Below are 24,506 nucleotides of genomic sequence, written 5' to 3' on the forward strand. Positions count from 1 at the left end.
TGAAAGTTATGGGATATTAACATTTTTACAGGATCTCTCGATCCTTGTAGTTATATTTAGCAAACATTTATACTCATTATAAAAATTAAAACACCTAAACTTCGATCCCGATATGATAGAAGCTGAGTGGAATACTTAATTGCATTTTCGTCTCTTCTCTAAGGGCAGGTTAAAAAATAAACTGCAATAACTGAAAGTTGAAGTTTTCCGTTTAATATCATTCAAAGAAATTCCTTTGTGATTTACTAAAATGTATCATTCTTCAGAACTTAAATTGCGACGGAGCCCACCGGAGTCCGGTTACGGTTCTTCCTATTTTGGGAATAAATTATAATTCTAGCCGCTGCGCACCGGAGCACTAAAATAAGAAGGCTCCTACACTTATTTGATATAACTAACTGAACAGCAATTTCAGCAAAAATCTTATCTCGAAAATTTTATTTTTAATAATAAAATTATTAAATTATTAATTATCATTATTCTAACTTCTGAATGCATGCTTCTCTTTCCTTGTGTAATAAACCCTTGGTTTGAGGTCGAGACTTTAAGGAAAGAAAAGGACCCACTCACATGTCAAAGGCTTATTCTCCAGAAAGTACTACAATGAATTTATGGACAGCTGGGAAAGTTTTTATTCTAATGATAGTGTCTTCCCGCGGAAAAGAGAACCTGGAGAGACTTATTGGAATGATGTAACCGGGTAAAGACAAGCCATTATTTTAAATAATGAAGTCAAACAAAGATATTTCCTTATTAGTTCATTTTATTTAAAAGATAACTGAAAATATCCTTAGTTTTACTGAAGATATCAGCATTTATACAACTTGGAAATTCTGATAATATCACTTTCACTGAGTCCAGGCTTATCCGTCACTTCCTTCAGTTTCCTGCCATCTTTAGCAGTCATGGTTTTCAGGCCGTCGTAATGGCTCTTGCTGAAGACGGTTTCTCCGTACAACATAATTGAATCATAATCAAAAGGCGTGAGCAACTGGTTTTGTTTAGGCCTAAGCTTCACAAACTGGCTTTCCATGCCTAAAACAACAACAACAACAACAACAACAACAAAAAAAAAAAAAAAAAAAAAAAAAAACATAAATGGCATACGTCAGTAATCATAATACTCTCTAGATAAATTTTTAAATAGGAAGCAAAAATTTGCAAATAGAAAGATATGATTAATTAAAATGTAAAAATCAGTGTTTAGTTAGAAATTAAAAATATATTTGAAAATAATCTTAAAGAATTTGTTAATAATGAAAATATTAAAACTTGGTTACACGAACTTTTAGTTAAGAATTTAAATGTAATTTACTCCCAGATTCTTAGCCTTATTTAGAGCTTTTAACGTTTTCGCTTATTATTTGCAACTGAGCAACACGTTTTGCAGTATAATTTTGCTTGCTTTAACACTTTTTATAACATATTCTAAGAATTGTGTATCCCATAAGCCACGTAAATCATTGCGACATTTGGAGAATTTATACATAATTATCTACATTAGTGGTTCCTAAAATACTGAGCGTAATTCATCGATGGGTCAGGACACAATTTCTAGTTTGTCTTGAAAAATTTTATTCTTTTGCTTATTGCTTGATTATATTGCTTACTTAACTGTAATTATGAATTTATTTATAATAACCAGTTAAATTTTAATAATTATTTAAGTTTATTTATTATTATTTCACTCTTATATAATTATCTTCTATGAATCTTTTTTTTTTTCCTTCTTTGTCTAGGAGAAACTTTGCCTGGGATGCCAGATTGAAATGCTTGAGAAACATTGATTTAGACCATTTTACTTCTTGAATGGTACTTGAGATAAATCTGTAAATAACATGTTTTAAAATCAAAGAAGCGCTCACATTAAAAGTAACAAATAAATATTTTGCTATTCAAAAAAGTCAGTTTCGAGAAATCTCTTTTTAAGAGCATAAAAGATTTTGAGATATTTTACAATAGTCTCAAATTTCCTTCTTCTTGACTATACTGGCGATAAATAAATAAATAAAATGATAAAAATATAAATAAATTAAAAATAAAAAACGCTGTTGATAAATAGAAGTCAGTTCAATTTCGAATTTAATATTAAATCAAATACTTTAAGTACTCTGTCGGAGTATTTTCAGCCCTAACTCAATATACCTTACAGTCGTATAATTTCAGTAGAGAGAACTGTACTGCTCTAAAAAAATTTACAATAATACAATAGTAAATTTTCCACCCTAACTCAGTATACTTTACAATGGTACAATACAAAAATATACTTTTTGTAATGTATTAGTAAATAAATGGCAAGGTAAATATAAAGCTTTAAAAAATAAACGAACAATTGAAAGCATTATCACTGATAATAGTTTCTTTTTTTCTCAGTTTAATTTTATCAAAATATTGCTATTGCGAAGAACTTAGTACAAGTTGTAGTGCCTCCCGCGGAAGTTGAAATGCTTAGTAGAAAGAAGGGAAGTGAGGCTCGGAATAGATTTTTCTACTCCTCCAAGCAAGAACGGGATGCAAGTTAAATCATTAACGATATTGCTCTGCATGAAGCACCCGAGAGAGTACAACTTTAGCATTTATAACTTCTCTTGTGATCACTGAAATAGGAAAGTTTTGAGAAAGTTGGATTTTTATAGTCTAATTTTTTATTAATTAATTCAGTATATTTGCAAATATGTTTAAATCTTTTACTCTTTCAAGTTGGTTTTATATTATATAACTACATATTTTCATAATACTTTTTTATTGGGTCATTTAATCTAATTGTTATCACTTTGGGTAAAAAAAATTTATTTCTGCATTCTACGCCTTTTTCAGAAAATGTATATGAATTGTCTTAATGAGTACCCTGATTTTTATTAGTTTTATGTAAAAGAACTTGCCACATCTAAATAATTTGAATTGTTATTTGTGTCCAAATTTTTCTTATACTTATATCTTCATTACTTTTATCTTGATGTAAAGGACCTGTAGGCGCGTTTTGTTGTATCAATACCTTTAATTTCACATATTACCGATTATTATACAGACCTTCTACGTGTGTTTAAATATCAAATAACTAAAATTAATAAAAATTAATAAACCAATTTGAGTGAGAGACTTCCTGCTCTCTTAACCGTACTGCCACCAAACGGATATTCGACTATTCCTCTCGACTTTACCTTAGTTCTGAAATTTCTCATGATTTTTATGTTACTTTTCTTAGTATTTCGTTATTTACAATCAAAAACGTGATTGTTGGCATTGTAGAGACATTAAGCTATTTTTATGCGGAAGACTTGAAAAGATAAATGCCCTCTCCGGGACTCGATCCTGGACCACTCGAATATGCGCCGAGTGGGCTAACCGTTACACCATGAAAGCATGCAGCTTTGCGCAGATGCAGTGTCATAGCCAATGAGATACCTTATAGCAAAGAATTGCCTTGTAGCAAAGAGTGTGTGTGTGTGTTTGTGAGTATGGCAAAGCCTCGAGGGCTATCTGCCTAAGAGGAGGGATGCCTTCGTGGAGGACTTGCTAAGGGAAACTGGCTCGTATACACGTTACACATGGGGAAAACCACGAAAACGCCCATGCAGCCAGCCCGTTTGCGGGATTCGAACCTCGGACTGAACTACCAGTGTTCAGCGACTTTACCGCTCGGCCGCTGGTGGGCCCCCTTGTAGCAAAGAATATGTATTGTTAAGAAGGAAAGCTTCAGCAGCAGCAGGAGGAGTGGCTCCCTCCGAACAAAAAGGGACACAACTGCGCATGCGTGAAATATTTGTCGCCAAAAAGCGCCAAAGCTCGAAGCTGATGTCGAAGTTCGAACAGGTTCGACGGTCACGTTTATCAGTTTAAAGCTGTGTGATTCCATTTTTTTTCCTACATATTGACAGATATAAAATCAGACAGCAAACTGCGATATGGATAATACAAGTTCAACTAATAAATCAAAAAAGCACGAAAATTCGAGTTTAAATTATCGCGAAAAGTCAAAGAATGATTGATCTTAACCCATGTTCCTCAATTTCCTGTACGCGTGGCGGAGGTGGAAAATCTCGGCCAGGTACATCACAAAGGGGGAAATTCTCGCCAACAGGTTCCGTCGCCAAATCTCTTGGCGAATAGTCCCTCTTCTTTCTAGCGGCGTAGAAGACAAACTGGTTTACATTACATCTATGGAGCCTTCTTTACATAAACTTGCCTTGTAGCATGTAAACTGATTATTCCCTCTCCTATGATGAGATACTACGGCGTGCTACCGCAAATGCGTTTGAAAATCGTATTCGCCAGTTCTCTGTTAAATATCAAGTATTAGTACAAAGTATTAGCGGGGCTGTTCTTTGCACTCTCTTGCTGCTAAACGTAGTGAGTTTGAGAAATGGAACTTCGAGAAATGTTGTAAAAATTCTGCCTTAGTCGTACCTGCGAAAAGTAAGATACGCAAATGAATCTACTTGCATTATTTCGTCAAGGAAATGTATTTACGATATGTACTGCTCACAACTTTTCGATTTCGCTGACTGAAATAGTCGATATTGTTAAACAAGTGCATACTCAAACACACATCGAGAACTTTTATTAGTAAAATGAAGCCCTCGAGGCTAATGCTGCGAACAGAAGTACAATGATTGCAAAATTTCGAAATAAATCTTCATTGTTGTCAGTAGCTGTACAAAAAATATTACTTTTCTATCAAAAGTAAAAATAATAAATACATTTCATTGCATGTAATAAGAATTTTTGTGCTATTTGCATTTAATAATTAGAGACTAATACACTTCCAGATATTAATAAAATAATTAAAAAAATTAGAATTTTAAGTTTAATAGCTTGACACCTCTGCTTAGACATACATATATGAAACTACCAAAGCCACACAAAATATGAATGAGGTTAAATTTAAATATTTATATCTATTCATTTGTTCAAAATTACAGTGCATAAGTGTCATTCAGCGTGTCAGTAGCTTTTGTTACTAAATTAAGGATTTAATTTTCTCACCAGTCTGTATATTTTCATAATGAATGTTCAAATAATCATCTCTATCTGATCTAGAATGCTCGTGATAGAAACCAACGGAATGACCGAGCTCGTGAACGATGATGCCAAATTTGAAACACCCAGCTCCGAGAGACAAAGGCTGATCGTTTAGGGTTTTCCCCACATGAGAATAGCATCTGGAACAACAAAGCAAAAAATATTCAAAATATTCATTCGCAAGAATGATTGTCTTAATATCAGCATGAAAGAAATTATTGATGCATTGTTCGTAAGGACATAAAACCAGATTTAAAAAATAAGCTTTTTATGAAACAGTGCTTTTTAAATATAAGAACATATTTAGGATTAATATTAGATCTACAAGCCTAGATGCTAAATATTAACACAAATTTATTATTTTTCTTTGATTAATAAAATAAGGGGGAAGTATACCCTCCAGAAGTTCAACCAAAATTTAATGTGATTGTAAAAGCATATATATGTGTATGACTAGTTGGTTAGAGTTTTAATTGGTGTTAACTTTAAATAAGTTATCATGCGTTAAATGCAGGCAGACGTATGTGCGCCTATTTGAAGCTGAAACAATATTAACTAAACGTTTTTGTGATGTGTAAGTAGAAAATACGAGATTTTATATGAAATAAAGAAGCCTTATTAAAATTTCGGAGAAAATAATTAATAAATTAAAGTATTTTATCATAACAAAATTATTCAGAACTATTTAAAAAGGAGAAATTTTTATGAAGGAATTTCGAAGGTTCCTCAAGGATATTTGTTATCTGTATTGTAAGGAAAATATACCCGTTCGATCAAATCAAAATTATGAAAGATCAGAAAGCTTCACGAAGCTAGCCAGTTCATCTACCAAAAAAAAGAATTCATGCAACTTTAATCCTTCGCATGTTGGCTGGTTCAATGTAAAATTAATGATAATTTTTTTAAATTTAAATTGAATTTACAGCTAAGGACATTTCACGTTAATTATCAGCAATAACTGAATGTTCATGGATTTATGCAAATTATTTTATGCATATATACCTGTTTCTGTTACTGTTGTGCTTATACCCATGTTTGGGAGCACAACTTCTTTGACGAAGACGTGAATACTCACAGGACTATTTTTGGTTTAAATCATTACGGTATCTGTATTGACATAACCACTTGATTCAACCGTCAGTTTTGATCAAGAGTACATAGGGGATCGGAATTGTCGTAGTATTTCTACCACCAACCTTACGAAGGGACTGTTCACTTGAGGGGTCATTCAGTTTATTTAAGACATTAAATTTATTAAGTATCAGGCAATATGAAAAATCAGCCATCCTTAGCCAGGATTCGAACAGCAGACTTTCCGATTACCAGCTGGATGTGCTATCAATTACATTTTACACGTTCCACAAAGGCATGCTGATGAACACCAAATGTTTCAAAAATTATTTTAATAAACGAAACAAAATGTAATAAATTTTAATAAAATTTAATAAATGAAAATTAGAATTACATGTATTGGAAATTTGAATATTGTTTTTGCGTATTAATATGTTGTTTTTAAGATCTGATTTAAGTTTTTTTTTTTTTTTTAAATTCATGTTAGTGGTCCGCCAAATATAAAATTATATATGTAGTGGTCCGTGAAGTTCTAAGGGTTGAGGACCGCTGGTCTGGACGGCTTGTATATAAATTAATAACGCATATATTTACATAAGGGTTAAAAGTAAAAACTTCAGTGTTTTACAGAATAGGAGCGAAATATTTGCAGATAAAAACTTTGTAACCATTACTAGAAACAAAAATGAACCCATAGATTGACTATTCCTAATCTACTCTCAATATCCTAATCCACTCTTCTCACGCATTTCTGTACTATTGAGCTATCACCTACTATTTCTCTCACATGGTTTCTTACATTTTTATGAATACTTTAAAAGTAAATTAATAACTATTTACGGCAAGCATCTTGTGCCATTTAGCTGTGTATGTTAAAAAAAAAAAAAAAAAAAAAAAATGTTGCATGTCAAAAAAAAGGGGAGAATGTTCAGTCAGCTGTAAATGTTTCTTTCGTGAAACACCTAGGCTTTGTCGTCGTCATCATTTATCATAAATATGTAAAATTTTTCATTACATAGATACTACAATACAGGTTACGAATAAAATTATATATATGCAGTACGGAAAATCTATGATAAAATGATAGTAATGTAAAATAATATTTAAATAACCACTTTAATTTCACGAGTAGTCTCCATTCTATAAGCTAATAATTTTAATCATATTTTGTCTAATTTTCACTTTTCTAAAATGTTTTAATTACTATAACAGAGATCTTCGAAAATGATATTTTATAGCTAGATAAGCTAATTCGTAAAAACTCGTAATCAGACTCAGCAAAAAACACTCACACATCTTCATACATATAAACTAGAGAAACCATTTCCTACTTTATCATGCAAAAGAAATTATGGATTTTTCCTAAGTAAACGACGCTTACTAGGTTTCATGCATTGCTTTCCGTATCTGTTAAAAATCTGGAGCCCACCAACGGCCGAACGGTAACGTCGCTGAACACTGGTAGTTCGGTCCGAGGTTCGAATCCCGCGAACGGGCTGGCTGCATGGGAGTTTTCGTGTTTTTCCCTATGTGTAACGTGTATACGAGTCAGTTTCCCTTAAAAAGTCCTCCACGAAGGCATCCTTTCCTTAAGGCAGATAGCCCTCGAGTGCTTTGCCGTAATCTAATAAACCAACCAAACCAACTGTTAAATATTTGATCAATGAATTAAAAGTTTTCTATAAAGTTTTAGAATGAGAAAGCAGTGCTTTGGCGAAAGGAAAAAGAATTTCTTAACTAAACATAGCTAAAATCAACATGCAAATGTTTGATTAGTATTAAACATAAATAATTGAAAATTTCATACCCTCTGCCAGGAAATATGCGAATGTATTGCATGTCTTTATCCTCTTTCGGTACAAAACGGATGCATGTTTTATCTGCGTAGTGCTGCATGGCTTCTTTGATTTGTGGTATTTGTGGAGCTGTGAAATAGTACAGAAATATATAGAAAAATAATTTTGAAGCAATTAGGTGAATCCTGAATTTTATCAAAAATATTAACCATGGCGCATATCACTTTTGTTTGTTATGAGAATAAAGGCAATGCTGCTTATATTTCTTTTAACGGTAACATCGACACATAATTTTAAACTGGATTGCAATATTATATTCTCATGTGCTGTTTTTTCGACATTAGTTTCCCAACACTTGAAATATAAAATATTCAGATAATTTCTCGAAAATTTATTCAGTGGGGTATCCAAGAATTGTATGTTGTTATGAAAAATCATCTGCAATGCTATTTTTGGAAATTAAAATAAATAAATAGAAATCATAAAATATTTCATAACTGTATATAAGTACTGAGGAGTCTGAATAAATTTTTATTAGGAATAAATTAATTATGTTCTTCAGATTTGGGGGTTGGGGCGATATAGCATCTAATCTAAATTAATCTAAGGGTTTTATTCCAAGAAAGTCCGTTTTCATATTTTAAATCTCCAGAAATGACTAGAAAGAATTCAGGCCAACATTCTCAGAGTGTTCTTAACGCAGGAAAAATTCGATGTAATAATATCATACCTGGCTTCTTAAATATATTATATGAAATTACTGTTACAGGAACGTATTGTAAATACTGATATAACAGTTTATTAAAGCATTACAAATGTGCATAAAATAATTTTTACGTGTATTGTTATTGTAATGAACATGAAAATAATTGTATATAAGTGTAGAGTTCTCGCTGTGTTTAACAGGCTTTGGTATAATATACACGGATAATTTTAATATCATCCCAAACGAGTTCGTTATCTAGTATCTAACATGGGTTTACTATGGTTTTGCATAATTGATTTGTGAAAATTTACAATAAATTCTTAAAAAATATAATATTAATAATATATTTTCAACAGTCAGTGTTCTTTAATGGAAGTATAAGATTTAAAAAAAAAAAAAAAAAAGCAGCTAAATGGTGTTTGCGAGAATAACCAAAAGGTTTCAGAGCCACAAAGTTCAAAAACGTACGAGATGAAATTTACCCAGCAACAACGTTAAAATATGCCCCGCTGCGTAGTTTTAGCAATAATATACAATCAAAATAGTAAAATTACAATAATCAATTAGAAAGCAGCTCGAAAATAAATATCATACCTCGAAACAACAGTTTTAGCCCCCTGTCACAAATTATAGATAACCAGTTATTGGCATTTCAACACTAGTCACGAAGATTAAACTAACAAGGGTGTGTTGCTTCCGTTGGACGTATTAAGATTGAGTTAGTTGGCAAAATTCTACATACTGTTTGGTTATCCTTCTTCAGCCAAATGACAGAAAAGATATGGGTCCTTATCAAGGGCAAAGTGAATAATTAGTTGTCTGAATATTAATGTCTTTTAAGAGCTTCACATGTTCTTCAAAAGTACCCTAGCGTGCTTTTTTTTTAATCTTCTTTATAGTTTACTTCATCGCCTATTATGCAAGATGAAAATATCAAATAATCATCATATTTATTTTTTTAAATTTTCCATTTGAAATGAAATATATGAAAATAATATATCTTTTTTTCCACTTTAAACAACAGTACTAAAACTATTCCCAGTATACTAGAAACCTGCCAGTATTCTCTTGATATTATGTTTATTTTCATATTTGTAAATAATTAAATGAATATTATAGCTCTGACATCAAGAAAACGTATTTGAAATAAATTTTCAAATAAAGACTTTCCTGAAAGATATGAGAGAAGTGTAATAAATGTATTCTATTTTGTAAATATTTTTCCTATTATATTTGAGTTATAACACTTAATCATATAATTAACTCACTGAATTCCTCTAAACTTCTCTCATTTGATGATATTACTGATTTATCATAAAAGTGACAAAATGAGCCACAGGCACATTTTCTTTATAAATTACATGAATGAACTCATAACTGGTTAGCCAAAGACCTTGACGGAAAGCATGAAAGAATATTTTTATGAAACTATCCTATAAAAAATTTTGTGTAATTGGACAAAGGAACCCTGAAACGTAGTCAGTTCGAGTATAAATATGAGAATTAAAAACGCATGTGGTAGGAATGCATTTAAAGACATTATTTAGTGTGCAAAAAACGTATTGATTCTACTAGCTTCTAATGTGGTCATTGGTCGAACTAATTAGTTCTACGTATATTAAAACTAAGAGACAAAATGGAATGAATATTGACAAGTTCTGTTCTTGTAAGATAAGCACATCCTGTCAGGGATTTAACCAGTACTGTAAAAACTTCATTTACCGGCATTTGAAGACTGTTAAGAAATATTCAAGTGACAAGTACATATAATATAGCTGAAACGCTTAGTAGACAAGAACGAATTAAACATCCACTTACTATATATTTTTAGTCACTTAAATGTAAGTGCCCCATCATATTGAGTAACATAAGTAACAGAAAAGCATTTGGCATTAACTTTTTTTCCGCCTTCTTTTTTATGTTCTCCATATTATTTAAAGGTTCAACCTTTTCTTCTTTTAGAATTTTTTATTTGGTATACTTTTATGAACTGCCTACTCACCAGTACTATGGCACTGCATTTCAGGCCAGATAAATGAAAGTAGTTGCTTTGGAAACGAAAATCGAGAATTGCATATCCAGTTTATGAGTTCCAATTATCAATAAGCTCTAACACTTTTAGTATTTTTTAGGAGTTAACAGTTTCTGTTCCCTTGGATTCTGTCACTTAAAACGTTCCGCGACTTAAAACTAACCTACATGGGGGGGGGGGGGGACAAGTAATACAGAAAACATATGTACACTAAAGATTGCGACCCAATAATAATATAAGTAATATTCTTAAAACTTACTGAAGCGTAAACACGATGTTGTCAGAAATATAATTACTAGCGATATTATTTAATTTCTTTTTCTAGATAATATGCTATTCTTATTGTAATAATAACATAATATGTTGTTATTAGTTAATTGCACATTTGCCCTAAAATTTGATCTGTAGAAAAACATTTTATGAAAATATTACCAGTTTAATTGATAATTAATAGAGGAAGTCTACTGTACTCGTTTTTAATGTTAAATTAATCAACAGGCATCTGTTCCCGTTGAAGTTCTCGGCGCACCTCTGATAGGACAGCTCGCGATAAAACTGGCGTGCTATACTAAAGATACTCTCGCATGTGCTGCAAAATGATTTTCTTACAAATGGCGCTCTTATATTCCCGATATCCTTTATACAACTTGAAAAAATACCCTCTTTTGCACAGTTGTTGGTACAATTGCTAAATTCTCAAAATAGTCTTCTGGATGTGGTAGGTGGGTTGGTCTGATTTTTAAAATTTTCTAACTGCTGGGTCACGTGATCAATCACTGCCGAATCACTTGCGTTAACAAAATTATTTACAGTGAATTGACTTTCATATGATTTGGCAAATGCATTTTCATATCTTTAGAATTAATTAGAGCTTGATTATAGTAATTAATAGGTTTGATTTCATCATTCTTTCTTCTAATAGCTTTAGCAATTTTCCACAAGGAGTAATTGATATGTGATAGACTGTTAACAAAGATATTCCAACTGTCGTTTTTATAATCTTTGCTGAGTTACTTAACTATTCTGTTAGCTTGATTGAAGTTACGTTTATCGACGAGGTCTAAAGTTCTGTGATAAATTTTTCGAAGCCTGTTTTTTTCTTTAATCATGTTATGGATGTACGCAGGAAGAGGGAATTTTTCTGAATGAGTGGCCGATTTCAATTTGTTGAACGCTTCGTGAATGCTATGGGTGAATTTATCTATTGTATCTTCAATGTCTACATTGAAAAATGCTGATGCAGTCAGATTATAGTAGCACGTGGTATAGTATATATATAGTAGCACGTGGTCGCGCTTAGCAAGCCACGCTTATCAGTCAGAGTGTACACGCTAAATCGGACCTAAGTGAAAGGCACAATCGCGATCGACGACCTTCACTGCAAATGAAGATCATAACTGTGAATAAGGTTTTTTATTGTATTCGCGAATTATCTACTTACTGCTGCTATGGAAGCATACACAGGAATTCAATTTCGCTATCATGTGAACGTCTTTAGCCAATCGCAGTAGACGTTATATATATGTAAAAGCCAGTTAAACCGTAAAACTTACCTCACCCGTGACTCAAATTTCCTTACTTAATTTTATCTTGTACTTTCAGCTACTGCAATTACTATTCTCAATTCGTATTGTATCTTATTTTTATTTTTGTGCTATGTAAAATTCTTGTATCGCATTTAATATTTAACTGTACATAACTATTTACATTTTGACTGTTTAATGTATTGTATCATCTGTTCTTTAGACATTTGTCTTGGCCTGTGATGCATGGTCACCCCCTTTCTCTCTCGCCTCTGAATTTTAATTTACCCGCTCGGACTCTACTATTGTCATGTGCCCTGTGTGCCTTTTATCATGAACCGGAAACGTCGCGCTTCGCGCGATATATCTGCAATACTTGTAAGGATACGAATACCGTGAAACTTTAAAACTTGTGCTCCTTTAGCGCTTTAAAATTTGAGTTCCAACTATGAATTGTGTGGTGAGCTCTGTTTATTTAATTATATTCTATCAGCCCCTAGAGTAGGTACCATGAGTTTAGAAACAAACACACACATGCATACATTTAAATTCGGGGTATATGTGGATATTTCTATAGCACGTTTGACGTTCCTTTTAATTTTCCTTTATCAACATACTTAGTTTCTCTATTATGTGTTCTAAAATTATCTTGGTCAAATATTTTGTTAAAGTAAATTTCCTTTAAAACAATTACATGAAATTAATAGCAAAACAAAGCAAACTTTAAAAAAAATTCACATTTATGTTTGTACTGAATAAACTTGAAAACGCATATAAAAGAGCCTAATTATAAAAACTCTGAAGAATGAGATAATACACAAGTTTTTGATTAAGTACAAAAGTAAACACTCACTTAATTTTGGATCAATAGTATAAGGAATGCGTCCATTTGGCCAGATTCTGTGTTTTTCCACCACAGCATTCTTATCCTAAATTTTAAAACGTATAAAGAATCAACATTAAAAATACATGTTAAACGTATAACAGTTTATGTTCCGAAGTAAAATAGCCTAGTTCTAAGATTCACTTGCTTTTCAGTGGAATTAGTAATTTAGAAGTGAACCTTTTCGTGGAGGTGTCTTTAAATGGAATTTTTTTCCTATCTGTTTATGGTTTGGGGAACTTAGCGAAAATCAAATAATGTATTTCTTTGACTATTAGGCTTGAAATGGAACTAGCGAAGTTCATATCTAGTCAACACTTATTAAATGTTAATTCACTGATTCCTCCTAAATCTTACTTGTCCATTTGGCACTATTACAGCATTTCTGCCGCTCTATCCACACAAAAGATCGCTATTTCTGAGAAAAAATGCAAAGCCTTTTTTAGCAATTAGCTCTTGAGAAAGAGGGAACAATGGTATTTTCCATTTAAATTAAAATAAATCGCATAAAACTTTTTTTGTAAAGTATAATAATTTTTTTTTTTTTAAATTTTACGAAAAAAGTATTATTTATAGACTCATTTTTATGACCGAAGGTTGGTTTAGGTTTGGTTTTATTGGATTACGGCAAAGCATTCGAGGGCTATCTGCCTTAAGGGAGGGATGCCTTCGTGGAGGACTTTCTAAGGGAAACTGGCTCGTATACACGTTACACATGGGGAAAACCACGAAAACGCCCATGCCGCCAGCCCGTTCGCGAAATTCGAACCTCGGACCGATTTATGACCGAAGGAGATCATTAATACTTATTATTAAGTGACAGGAAAACAATGCCGTAAATGTGAAACTTTTTATTTTTAAACTAAGCTTTGTTCCTGTTAAACAAATAAAGTGCAATTTATAAATAAAATGAAAACTCTCTATTGTTATTATTATTATTATTTATGAAACTGGTTAGAAGGAATTTTCAATTTATGATACTTATTAATTCTTTCTCTGGCAAATACAAGTGCATAACTTACCTCATCAACATCTACTCCCAGTATATCTCCTTCAAAAAGGTCAGGATTGTGCATTGCTTCATCGCCGGATACATCTGAAAATGTAATGTAACACTTAATTATATAGCATCGGTTTTGTACTATTTTCTGATCCTAGATGGAGCCACTGCGATAGGTATGCATTCTCTATTTCGAGTTTATTTACAACTTTAAAATGCCATTTGCCAGTTAAATCAAATCATATTTAAGAAATTTCAGCAGCTTTATATTTTCAATAATCACAAACAATAGCAACTAATAAATAGGGGATAGGTAACCTACTTCACATACATACTTTTACGTTTTATCATCGAACGATTTTCCATAAGATGAAAATATACACATTCATGGCAGATTGAAATTATTAATTGATAAGAAAAATTTCTTCATTCCTTGTACATAAGTTTCAATAAGAGATTAAGATTGTTATTCCCTGTGAGAATATATTTGCCATTAAACACAGTCGATGGACAAATTTTGTCTGTATAAAACGTGTCCATGGACAAATCGGAGGTTCCTTCAGAACAGAGTCTCATCACAAAGCAGCTGGCATTATTATGTAAAAGTAGTCTTTAGAGGAGAAATTTCATTAGATTGCGTCCAGCGTAAAAAGGCTTGCAACCTTCTAAATATCAGTTTTTCAATATGAAGAAAGCAGTGTTAATTAAGGATAATGACAGTTTATGGCTGACACCACTACACATGTAAGTCTTCCGACTAATTAGAGTAGAAAATGTTATTTTTATACTAGTGCTCTGGCATAAGTGCCTCCACTCTTCTGAAAGATGTGTTCTTCAAGTTCAAAAACTCTGCTGTTCAAAAAAATGCTGGCACTTTTTCCCGAGGTATTCTTATAAAGGTTTCTTTTCTGGAGTACAATGGCCGTCTTATGAGACAATACGTGATGATGTAGAGTAATAAGATTTCCAAGTGGTGTTACGCCGCCCGAAGCTGCTCAGTGATTTTTGAGATGTTGAAAGTGATGAAATGAACCTTAGGAATTTCGATGTTATCAAAATTATACAGAATAATCCTAAGAATAAATAAAAAAATTTCGGAGGGAAAAAAAAAAAAAATTAATTCAGAGAGAACTTAGTAAACTTCAGGCAGAAACTGCCATGCATATGGGAAATTTTCCACTAAACTGATTAAACTTCTTAAAATTCAAATGAAATAACTTAATGATGATATAGGGGAACTGCTTGGCTTCTGGAACAGTTTAAAAAATATAAAAAGATGCAAATATTCACGGAAAGAATCAATTACGGCGCCATGTCTAACTTTAATACTTGAATATAACTTTAATATTTCAATATAACTGATCAAGACAGCATTTCATAGCAAAGAACAAAGTTTTACATGATTCGAACGCTGCTGAATTGCGAAAGGATTCTTATGGTGCTAACGGTGACTTGAAAGATGAAAAACGTTTTGACTAACAAATTTTCATTCACAAGAGAAGGCCAGAGGTTGCAAGGAGACGTATTTCATGTATCGTGCCGAAAATGTTTTAATCCTGATTGGAATGACATTTCAATTGAGCAGAGAACACAGATAAAAGTATAGGTGTGGAAAACTATACTCTAACCAGGCCTCGGCGGCAATTTTTATCTTAGAGTTGGCGATATTTGGCTGATATTATTCGACATTCCCAGTCAGACTGATAATATTTTGGAGACTTCCGTAAAATAAATTTTCAAAGTTTCCAGCTGTGCTTACTTCCTTTAAGCAACCCTATAAATCGGAAGCTCTGAGCGGCTGTGTTATGCAAGTCCAGTTTGGGCATATATCAAGAAAACTAATAGGAAAAGATTGCAAGTTTGGCCAAAATACTGTTCTACGACAAATTGTAAATGCTGAATGGTATGTAAGGAATAACAGAATACATGAAGAGTTAGGCATTGAGTTAGAGCGCACTCATTATTATAACTTAGCCAAAAAATTTCATGAAAGGCAACAAAATATTGATAATCCCAGTATTAAAATCTGTGATTACGATTATAACAGTTTGGAAAATATAGATAGGCCTATGGCCCAACTGAATGTATGGATCATGTAATATACACATCTAATAATTCGACATATGTGTTTATTTATGTATTTATTTTCATTCCTCTTATCTGCTACACTTCGAATTTTCTGTCTGCATTCTCACTTTTGTGTATGTTATAGGTATATGTATATAATTTTTCAAGTTCATGTCTTAATTATTTGAATCTCATGTATAAATTATTTGATGTTTCGTATTTGATAATTCTTAATGGATTCAATTTGCCTATGTTTGCACTTGCTCATTCTTGTCACAGTCACAGTTCCTCGACTTTTCTGCTCGTACTAATTTCGACAGCAACTCCATTATTATTAATACGTTAAACAAGTATTCCTGTCTGACCTCAACAAAATTATAAAAAAAAACCTATTCGATTTATCTTTCGGTTATTCTTTACAACCCTGGGCCCACTAGCAGCCGAGCGGTAAAGTTGCTAAACACTGGTAGTTCGGTCCAAGGTTCGAATCCTGCGAACGGGCTAGCTGCATGGGTGTTTTCGTGGTTTTCCCCATGTGTAACGTGTATACGAGCCAGTTTCCCTTAGAAAGTCTTCCACGAAAGGCATTCCTCCCCTTAGGCAGATAGCCCTAGTGTGCTTTGCCATAATTAAATACATCACACCATCTCTACAACCTTTCGAAATGATCATATTGTTCTACAAGGGGTAGAGCTTTGGCTCAGGCCCCTGGAGTCTCAAACACCGTTCTAAAGAGTGCTCTTAATTAGTTTCTGAATTTAGTAACCGCAATTGGATCCGAACTCTCAATGCATTTATGCTATGAACATTCTGCTTGCAGATTACATGTTGGAATTTTTCTAAAAGCGATTTGAGTGAACTGTGATATTCATAACCTGTTGAGAAGAATTTCAACCTATCTTTTCCCGGTTTCCTTGGGCTTTTTAGAGCTGTTTCGCCACTGAATGAGCTCTTACTTATTTTGGTAAACATTCACTCTCTTCTTGATCATCTGGCTTAGTTATTTAAGGAGATTTCTACGAATTCATAGAACGCAGCAATATTAAAATATGTCTCTCAAAATTATTTTCTCGTATAAAATTAAACTAAATAATTTAGCTTTCTGCAGATTAACACAAGTTCGCACACATTCTAACATACATTTTGCTTTTTTTTCTGTGTGTGCTATTTAATTCTATTAGATTCTTTCATCGATTACCATCTTCATTTATGTCTGATTACATTTTCATCTCAAGACAACTGAATGCATAACAAACACATAGTTCGATCTATTTCTGATTTAAAAAATTTGCAGGTGAATTATCTGATCTTCAGTTTGAATAAGAACTCGTTCAGAAAAAGCTATTTAAGTCTTATAACAAATTACTAAATTTCATCATTCATAAAAAAAATGGTAGATATATATATTTCTATCTCTTTTATTACACATTCAAATTTATTTTAATAAAGTTCACCTTTTTCAAATGCAAGTTCCAGCGTGTTTTTCCTGAACTAAGGAATTTACCCGAAAGAAAAAGTAAGCAAAATTTATATTATAAGCATATGTATTCAAAATATGTACGCGTATGTTGTTTATTTAAAATGAGATTTCTATTTTTTATTTAAAATAACAGCTGAGTTTCTGGTAAAAAAATCAGTAATGGCAGCAATTAAAAGACATAAGTATGTCATAATAACAAACACGAATGTTTAAAATATAAAAACTTAAATTAATAACTAAAATTGCGGTTAAAATCCTTTATTTAGAGGGGAGCCGAATTATAGACTTATTTATATTAACAGGCAGAATAACTTGCCTAAGTTAGTTTTTTTAATCTTACTTATCATTCTATTCAGAAATGCGTAAGTTAATACATATATTTATTGATTAGAATGGCATTTTGTTAATTGCTCAAATATCTGAAAACAGACTTCGTCAAGTTTCCTTTTAATTGTACTCAAATACGATAAAAATAATTGAAATATTTTAAATTTGAGTTCTGCACCTAGATGGCGCCAGTAAATATCTTTGGAAATGGATCTTTTAGAAATAGATCTGTTTGTAAACTTCATTCAGCATTTTAATAGAATCCTGTTTGTTCTCTGTTCCTTTTCACGTGATAAAAAATTTTAATTTAAATATTTTTTCTAGTACTTATCTCATTTTGACTATTCATATTTTCTGTTGAGAACTTTACTTGTTTTCTTCTCAGATTTATTCTTTGCAATGTACCTTTATTTTATTACACAGGAAACGGTTTGTGACAATACTACCAACATCGAGAGTAAACCTTAAGATATAAATTTGCTTTCATTTTATCAGCCAATGGATGATTAAATAGCAGAAATCTATTAAGTGCTGTTAAAAATATTAAAGTTAATTGTTTTGTAATGTAGGGGTTTGTGCGCTATAGTCATTCCAATAATCACTGAAAATTTAGTAATTTTAACAACAACAACACGTGCTGATTCAAAATTCATAGACATGATTATTTAATGGAGAAGCATGGATAATGAATGGATTGTTTAAGTTGAGAAGTAAGCAATGGCTGTCTACTCAGGAAATTTTCGTAGAGAATTTGTGAGCGATATTGTCTCATATTTGCTTTACATATGATTAAAAATTCCGAAAAAACTGTATACCCATAGCTGTGAAAATGTATTTGGCACATTTATTATCAGGAATAGATCACTGTGAAAGAAAAACATGTTTAAAATTAAATGTATTTTATTAAATGAACAAATGCGAAAGTTATTGTTATGCCTATACGACTCAATAATTAAAATATATTTGCTACATTCTAAAGTATCATTGTAGCAAATGAGGGCAAAAACTGTAGTTTTGTTGAATATAATATCCTTCAGCGCTAATATTAAACATAAGTCATACGGCCAGTTCCTTCATCGATCAGAAACAGATCCTGGCACGAGTATTCACGTGACAAGAGTAATCAAATGAAGGAGTTCAACATGATAATTAACACAAATCTCGAACAAGCACTACAACTCCCACGTTCAGCACTGAAATTTTTACTACACGCGTTACAAGCTAAGCAGTGTGTTTTGACACGCTTCAACGAAATTGCAATCGTGGAAAATCCTTGCTTATATACGTTATCTATTACATAGATTTTCTTACTATTAAACTACACAAAATATTTTCCCCAGCTATGAGGTATTTCTCCCACTTTCCTAGCATGCCTTCGTGGTGTAGTAATTAGCACAGTGGGCCGGTATCCAGAGGTTCGTGATGCGATTCCTGGCGAAGGTGGTTGCTAATGTTTCATCTTGTATGCTTCCAAAAAGTACCTAATGTATCTACAGTGGCGCCCGAACTAAAAAGGGTGTTGGATGAGGTTTCCCCACACCCAGGATTTGGCGATTGGGTCCCCTAAAAACCCCAGTTGCCCTTTAAAAAGAAGAGTATATAAGATATTTCTCTCGCCTTCCTAGCGTGCCTTCGTGCTGTAATGGTTCTGCGCGCTGGGCCGGTATTCCAGAGGTCCGTGGTTCGATTCCCGGCGAAGGCGGTTGCTCATTTTTCATTTCTCCTGCTTCCAAAAAATACCTAATGTCTCTACACAGCTGTTGCGTAACAATAGCTATTAAGTCACTATTTTTAAAGGACTGCTTTTAAACTAAAATAAGATTTGTACTTCGGCATGTATATTAGACAGGATTAAATATTTTTTTTGAGATCAATCACGGAATTCTTGGAAGGCTTTCTGGCGACTAAAACTATTATTATGAAATTTCATCTTGAAAGGGACATCAGGAGTCATGTTTTCGAGCAAATTTGATTGCATATTTGCTCCCTAAATGCACAAGCGCAAAGGGATTCAAGGGTAAAAAACTCACCGAAATTCTATAAAGGACTGGGGACTTAAAAAAATATTTTATTTAAGATTCTTTCTCACATAGTGATGCTACGCACACGATGGAAAAAGTACACATGATTGAATATTAATGCTCATAGCTTAAAATTTACGGTAATGAACAGTGATAAAATTTTATGAAAGAAAAGGGTTGAAAAAGAATACATTGTGATTTAATTTTTATTTCTTTAAATTTGATTCACCTACCTTCTTGAATACTTTTCCCCAACGCATTCAAGCACAAGCCAGCAAGAAGCAGATACACCAAATGGTATTCCATACTGAAAGTACCTTCTCCAGGAGCAAATGTGTTAGAGCACTTGAAAGAGAAGTGAATGAAGGGTATAATGTTCTCCCTAAAATACAAATAAATCTGAAAACTGGCATCTGGAATGCAACATATGCTGCATTTCTCAAGCCTGGAACTTTCTTTAAAAGTCGGTGTGCTATCAGATTGTGATATTTAGTTTGCACAGTATCGCATTTGAAAAGCAGAGGTTCTGTTTGATTAAGTATTATTTCTTTACAGTTATAAATACATTTCAGGTTCAAAATTGGCTACCTGCTTGTTAATCTAAGTCCGTCGAAATATTTATGTGTTAACCATTCTCGTAAAGATTTATACTCAATGTAAGAAATATGCCAATAGTTTGACATCGATAAAACAATAAATTAATTGAGATATTTAATTTTAAAATTTCGTATTTTTATCATTATTTGGGGCTTTCCTCTAAAGTTAGGTTAAAAAAATTACAATAATTCTAAGTTGAATTTCTTTATTTATCGTCATACAATGATATTTCTTTGTGAGTTACTAATGTATAAGCTTCTCTGATTTATAATTTTATTACATTCGCTGCATTTGAAATATTTTAACACAAGTACTATAAGGTATTTTCTCCCTCCTTTCCGCATGCCTTCATGGTGTAGCGGTAGACCACTCGGCAGTCTAAGGTTCGAATCTCGTCGAGAGTATTGCATATTTTTCATGTACTACTGCTTAATAAAAATCTAATGTCTCTACAGTGACTCTCGAAATAAAAAGATGGTGGTTGATGATTCTTCACCACCAGGATTTAGCGGTTGAGTCCCCTAATCTTCAGCTGCTGTTTAAAATGGGGGAGTATATAAGGTATTTACTTCCTCCTTTCTCCACGCGTTCGTAGTGTAACAGTAGCACACTCGGCGCGTATTCAAAAGATCCAGGTTCGAGTCTTGGTGAAGCCATTGTTCATATTTCACGTCTCCTGCTTCAAAAAATCCTAATGACTCAACAGTGCTTTCTAAGTTTTTAAATGCTAATTTTCAATGGGTTTATATTATTCAAATGCAGCACTTTTACTTTAGAATCATAATCTAATAGTCACATAAAAATTTAACCTAGAAATATTTTTCTTTTAATTTACTGAAATACTGTTATGACTTGCTTGTGTAAAATCCCTAAAGCCTGTCACTATTTTTAAGAAGAGAAATTCTATATCATTTAATAAGATCTAACTATTTTTATACAAATAAAAAAAAATCATTCTACAATTTGTTAACTTCATCACAAACTTTAAAATTAAATAATTAAATATCTTGATGAACTATTATGTGTTTATTTTTTGAAATGAATATAAATTTTCACTAGCTATAGATAGCCATGAGAATCGGTGTGAGTATAAAAATTTAAGTGTCTCAATTTTTACAAAATCAATGTTTATATATAAAAATGTCATAATATGAATATTTATCTTTTTTAAAACATTTTTCTATGTAACTGAAAGCGTATACGTAAATGATTGCGAAAACAAAGACAGCATAAGAACTTCTATATATCCTCTCTCTTGCGTGACACAAAAAATTATGTCAATTAAGAATATTTATACGAAAAGCAAAACATTCAAGTGATTTAAAATAGATTTTAAGTGTCAAATAAAGTGCGTTATGTTTGGAATTCCTAAGTCTCTCCTTTCTTAAAAGACTGGCAGACTGTTGTTATCTGTGCAAATAATCGTGAGAATAAAATTTAAACTTTTCTGTAAACTGTATGTAATCCTGATAATGCTTCTATCTGATAATGTTTCTGTAATCCTGATAATGCTTCTATCTGTGAATTCAAACATATAATTAATGGTCTTTCTGTCACATGCGAATACTCCAGGACGTATAACTTATATGAACACATATAGTATAAGTGTATGCATGGAGGAGTGAAATCTTCTGCATGTAACTTTCTGCTACACTTCATCTCAGGAATATTTGTCTGAAAAATATAGGAGAAATCTATAAGCCGTGCTCAAATGAAAAGGAGACAGCTGTAGCGACGTTGTATCAAATTCTAGTAAGTTAATGTGTTATCCAACAGATGGCCTGGTAGTATTTCCAGTTGCAGATGCGTAGTTCGCAACAATATCCTCATTTCTGAAGAGTTGTTTCCTCAGTGCATTGTATTATGAATTCCTCCAGATCAATACAAATAGCACTTATCCAATTTCTTTGCGCAAAAGGTAAGTATGCTTCAGAAATTTATCGCAGGATGAAAGAAGTGTATGGACAGTAGTGTCTCGCACGTGCACCATATTCCGATGGCGTGAGTGTTATGAAACAGAAGGCCTAAACATCCTTATTGTAACACGTCGTTGAGGCACAAGCAGACCATCAAGAATAAGCGCAGGAGTAAGCTCTCGACTGAGATAATGAGCTCTAAGATAAGTCACCTACGATGTGACCAAGACTATCCTGAACTCCTTGACAGTTTTCATGTGAAGTCATGCGACTTCTTCTTTACAGCCTTAGCATCTCCCCGGGATCCATCAGAAACTCAGGAGTATTTGCAGTGGAGACAGCTACTCCTTTCCTAGGCTCTGGGATCAGTGTATCAATATCAAAGGTAATTACTTACAGTTATATTGTTGCACATGAACTGTAATTATAATATTATTACTATAATTTCTTCACGTGTAATTGTAGACTATTTTTCATTTGGCCACATCTTATATAAGCATATTAGGGAAATATTCTCGTGTTTTCACTTTAGATGTTTATACCTAAATTGCCTTTTTGAATCTCAATCGTGTGCGTCTAGGAAAGAACCTCTTTGAAATGTATCATTCTTTACTTTTCGTACGACACTATTTGTAACAATATTGTTGCGTGCGTGTGATTTTGTAATAGATTGAATGCACATAGGTCCGATGATATGTTAAGAAACTTTATTTCATCAAAGTAAGCACTTGAATTTTCTTGAATTTTCCAGAGAAATTCTCGTACACAGTATTACACAGTACAATCAGCACTTACACTTCAAACTACTAAGAACGTTAGACACAAAGCAATGCAAAGTGCATCTAAAGAGAAAGCTAATTCGAATATACCTCAGTTCACGCGGAATTAACAAATCGCAACAACAATAACTAAGCAACTGAGAGCAGATGTTCTTTCTTCGGCCTTAAATAGTTTTCAACCTGCCTCCGAGATATTTCTAGTGCTTTCAGCTTCTCGAATGAAAGGAACATCCAGAATACGGGATCTTGAAAGTATCAGAAGCCATCGGAAGGCCTTTCAAGCATTCAATTTGAACTTCTGGTACAGGACGCTGTTTTGAATATGTAGTGTGTTCCAGAGAACGGAATGTTGTTTTGTCGTCTCACTATACATCAAAATATCCTGCCAGGCGAGTTTCCTGTTTGAAGACTCCATTAATTAAATTATCGGTCTTATTTCCTGACTTCTTCGTTACTCCGTTGGTCTCGATCAGTCGATGTAGAAATTGTAACTTGCCGTGCGACCAGATTCAGTAACTCGTATTCCGATGCTGTATTCAAAAGCTCTTTCCAATTATTATGACGTCCTCCAGGTATACCAGAGAGGTTTCGTAGGGAAGACCTTTCAAAACAGTTTCATGAGGCGTTCGAATATTGCCGGCGCATTACAGAGTCCAAACGGTATCACCTTGAACTGTCAAAGTCATTTTCTGTTTCTTTTGTGTCGTCTTTTCCCTGCTGTCAGGATGCAACTCTACCTGCCAATATCCAAAATCAAGCGTCGAAAATTATTCGCTTTCAAAAAAAGTGTCTAGAATGTCGTCAATTCTAGGAAGAGGGTAGCTGTCTTTCTTCGCAACTTCCCCGGTATCGATTCTATGCTGTGTCAAACTACTAGTTCGACCTACGTCAGAAGGCGAAAGGGGAGAACATCTTGAAATTCATGAATGATAGGTTTGGCAGAACTTCCTCTCTTCATCGCATATTATGTATTCTGCAGTAACTGTGATATATTGCTCTCTGAAGACACAGATTCTGGAGGATTACTGTTTCGTTTAACGCTTGTCACTGGAATACATGCTGCAACCATTTCACCTTTCCTAATAACTCTCGCCTTGTCAGTTACATTGACATCTCTCAACGGGATAACTATCTTCGATGAGTCGACGAGTGCCAAGGCTGCTAGTACTCCTCGCGCGGTGTAGAAGCTTTGGAATATTCCAATACATCATACCGGAAATTTCTGTTTTCAACTATAAATCCAGGAAGTAGAAATTCTGTTCTTGTCGGTGTTGTGATATCGTCTT

General features: G+C 32.9%; 1 protein-coding gene across 1 annotated transcript; it reads right to left on the reverse strand.

Annotated features, from left to right (window-relative positions):
• Positions 1–745: 745 nt before the first annotated feature.
• On the reverse strand, positions 746–20,319 carry LOC118185276 (astacin-like metalloprotease toxin 5). The gene is made up of 6 exons (XM_035355117.2): positions 20,162–20,319; positions 14,056–14,129; positions 13,004–13,079; positions 7,901–8,018; positions 4,987–5,162; positions 746–1,035 (listed from the first exon to the last, which is right to left on the reverse strand). The coding sequence occupies exons 1-6, from the start codon at positions 20,232–20,234 to the stop codon at positions 809–811; spliced, it is 744 nt and encodes a 247-aa protein (XP_035211008.1). The 5' UTR covers positions 20,235–20,319; the 3' UTR covers positions 746–808.
• Positions 20,320–24,506: the final 4,187 nt, after the last annotated feature.

Source organism: Stegodyphus dumicola, chromosome 1 (assembly GCF_044657685.1).
Source record: "Stegodyphus dumicola isolate Sdum_Otavi_A_Nest chromosome 1, ASM4465768v1".
Classification (NCBI taxonomy): Eukaryota; Metazoa; Arthropoda; class Arachnida; order Araneae; family Eresidae; genus Stegodyphus; species Stegodyphus dumicola.